The 2758-nt window shown below is 34.7% G+C and overlaps 1 protein-coding gene across 1 annotated transcript in view; it reads left to right on the forward strand.

The window, feature by feature from the left end:
• slc38a9 (solute carrier family 38 member 9) overlaps nt 1-2452 on the forward strand; it is a 22090-nt gene extending 19638 nt beyond the window's left edge. Inside the window, exons 14-15 of the mRNA XM_034547098.1 lie at nt 232-321; nt 1709-2452. Coding sequence (XP_034402989.1) covers nt 232-321; nt 1709-1874 — 256 coding nt within the window. The 3' untranslated portion in view covers nt 1875-2452. The remainder of the gene's footprint in view (nt 1-231; nt 322-1708) is intronic.
• Nucleotides 2453-2758: the final 306 nt, after the last annotated feature.

Here is a 2758-nt window from a genome sequence, read left to right on the forward strand (position 1 = left end):
TTTTGTAACAACAATGTCTTTATTTTAAAGGGTTGTACAATATCTCAAACATCAAACGAGCTGGATGGAAATACCAAAACAGAACAAAAGCCTGAATATTTGGAAGTTTGTTTCCAAGTTTGTTGTGATTACACCGATTACAGATGAACTGTTAATAGTTATTTCGGGCTCCTGTGCAGTAAGTCTTCAATCTTTCAACATATCAGAGGTTTTCACTTTGTCTCTCCTTAGTTTCTTCCACGTTCTGGCACTGAACATCTTAATTGTTGGATCTGGTGTCCTGATGGCCAAGTTTTATCCCAATATTGGATCCATCATCAGGTATGTTTGAACTTGTTTCTATATATATATATATATATATATATATATATATATATATATATATATATATATATATATATATATATATATATATATATATTTATTATCATGCTCCATCTAGCCTGCAGGACTTTAATATGTATGTATATATATATATATATATATATATACATATATATATATATATATATATATACGTATATATATATATATGTATATGTATATATATATATATATATATATATATATATATATATATATATATATATATATATATATATATACTGTGTATACACACACACACAGTCTACGATCACACCATGAGGGATTTATTTATTCTAGTAATAAAGTTGTAGTGTCATGTATCCTGCCGTTCAATCCTCTCATGCATGCTAACTCCGCTTTCTTGCTGACATTGTCTCGGGCTGTAGATGTGATGCCAGTGTAACGGACGTGAACAGGGCATGGAAGAAGTCGACTCAGAAGTTGATCTTTCCAGTATTTGTTTCTGCAGAAGACAATAAAAACACACACATTGCCTTCTGGTCTGTCTTGCTGCACATCAGCTTCCACGAATAGTATTAAAACTTTTGTGCTGGAAAAACTGGACTACATTAAACAAAAGAAAACACATACCTGCAGAAGACAATAAAAACACACACATTGCCTTCTGGTCTGTCTTGCTGCACATCAGCTTCCTAGACACGTAAAACAGGATTTATAAAAGGTAAAGTATACATCAGAGCGACCGGATGTAGCTCATACAAACGGCGACAAATGAAACATAAACTTCTACCGTCTAAAATAATGACACAACAGCTGAACACCGTGATCGTACTAACGACCATTACCGCGTGTAGCAAACGGTTACATTTTTAAAAGAATATAACAAAATAGTGCAACATCATTTCCCCCACAACTTACCACGAATAGTATTAAAACTTTTGTGAAGGAAAGACGGGACTACGGAAGCCTAGGAGGCAAAGAAGAGGTGAAACGCAATTTCCACAGGAAACAGATTTAACTCTTCAAAATAAAATTCACACAAACACACACTTCAACAGGATCGTTGAATAATAAACAAAAATAAGATATAATACATTAAAAATAAGAAATAACAGAGTGTATTTCTAACTCCGTTACACCAGCTATATGTATACATATAGCACAGCAACACATGATTAGCTGCTCTCTATTGAAATAACGTTATCTGCCTTTACTACGATCTCGCTGCTGTTACACCCTCATTGCTGCAGAATAAAATGCATTCTACCTTTCAGATTGGGACTCTTGGATGCAAAGTCTTCAGTGTAACGCACAAGCGGATCTGTTGTGAACCTTCACTAAATGCTCTGTACTGATTTCAACTCTCTGTCTCCCGTTGCAGGTTTTCTGGAGCAACCTGTGGCTTGGCTTTAGTGTTTGTCTTTCCTGCTTTAGTCCAGATGATCTCCCTGAGGAGGCAGGGGGTTCTCCGCTGGCCCTCGGCCCTCTTCCACACTTTCCTGATCCTGCTGGGCGTGGCCAACCTGCTGGCTCAGTTCTTCATGTAGAGAAGATGTCAGACATGGACACTCTCAAATATTTAGAAGCTAGATTAAAATATGTGATTTGAGATCTCAGTAGAATAATGAAGTGCATAACTGCATTGATGAATTACGTGATTCATCAGGACAACGGTGCTCTAAATGAATGATCATGTTGCTGTTTCCCTGGATAATGAAATAAGGAACTGTTTGCTAATAAGTTCATCAAATCCTCTTTAAAGATGAAGCTAATGTTTCATTCATAACTTGTTTTTTATTGCAGGTTTACATTTGTTACACAAACTGGTTTACAGCTTTACTGGATGTTATGATCACATGGAGTTGAGTCTGGCTGACACCGGGAGAAAATATATATATATATATATATATATATAAATATATATAACTTTGTGATTATGATGACTGTTATTATGTTTTAAGGGCGGCCATGTTGTGTGCATATTTTTGAAGAATCTTGAAATATTTATGAGCAGTGTTCATTTACTTGTTGACAATTTTCTATATACTTTGTCCGTTATATTTAACTAATGATAGGATACACAAAGGGAATATATGCGTGATAATAAACAATAGGACAAACTGTAGTTCCTGTTCCTGTTTTCTATCCAATTGATGAGACGAGATCAAGCTTTAGTCATTCCCAAGGAAATTGCAACAGCTGCTCTACAAATTTGGAAAGTGCAAATATCTAGAGTGCAAATCTAAAAACATACACAATGCCAATTAATATAAAAAGGGAAGGCCTAATTTCAAGGTAGTATGCATGGAAATAGACCTGTAATACTGATGTATAAGAAGGAGCGCAAATTGCCGTCTGAAAGCAGTGAAAATGTTACTGATTGGCATATTTTTCACAATCCTTTTATTTATTTGTGCATTGTTAATTGTTG

Source organism: Cyclopterus lumpus, chromosome 12 (assembly GCF_009769545.1).
Source record: "Cyclopterus lumpus isolate fCycLum1 chromosome 12, fCycLum1.pri, whole genome shotgun sequence".
Lineage (NCBI taxonomy): Eukaryota > Metazoa > Chordata > Actinopteri > Perciformes > Cyclopteridae > Cyclopterus > Cyclopterus lumpus.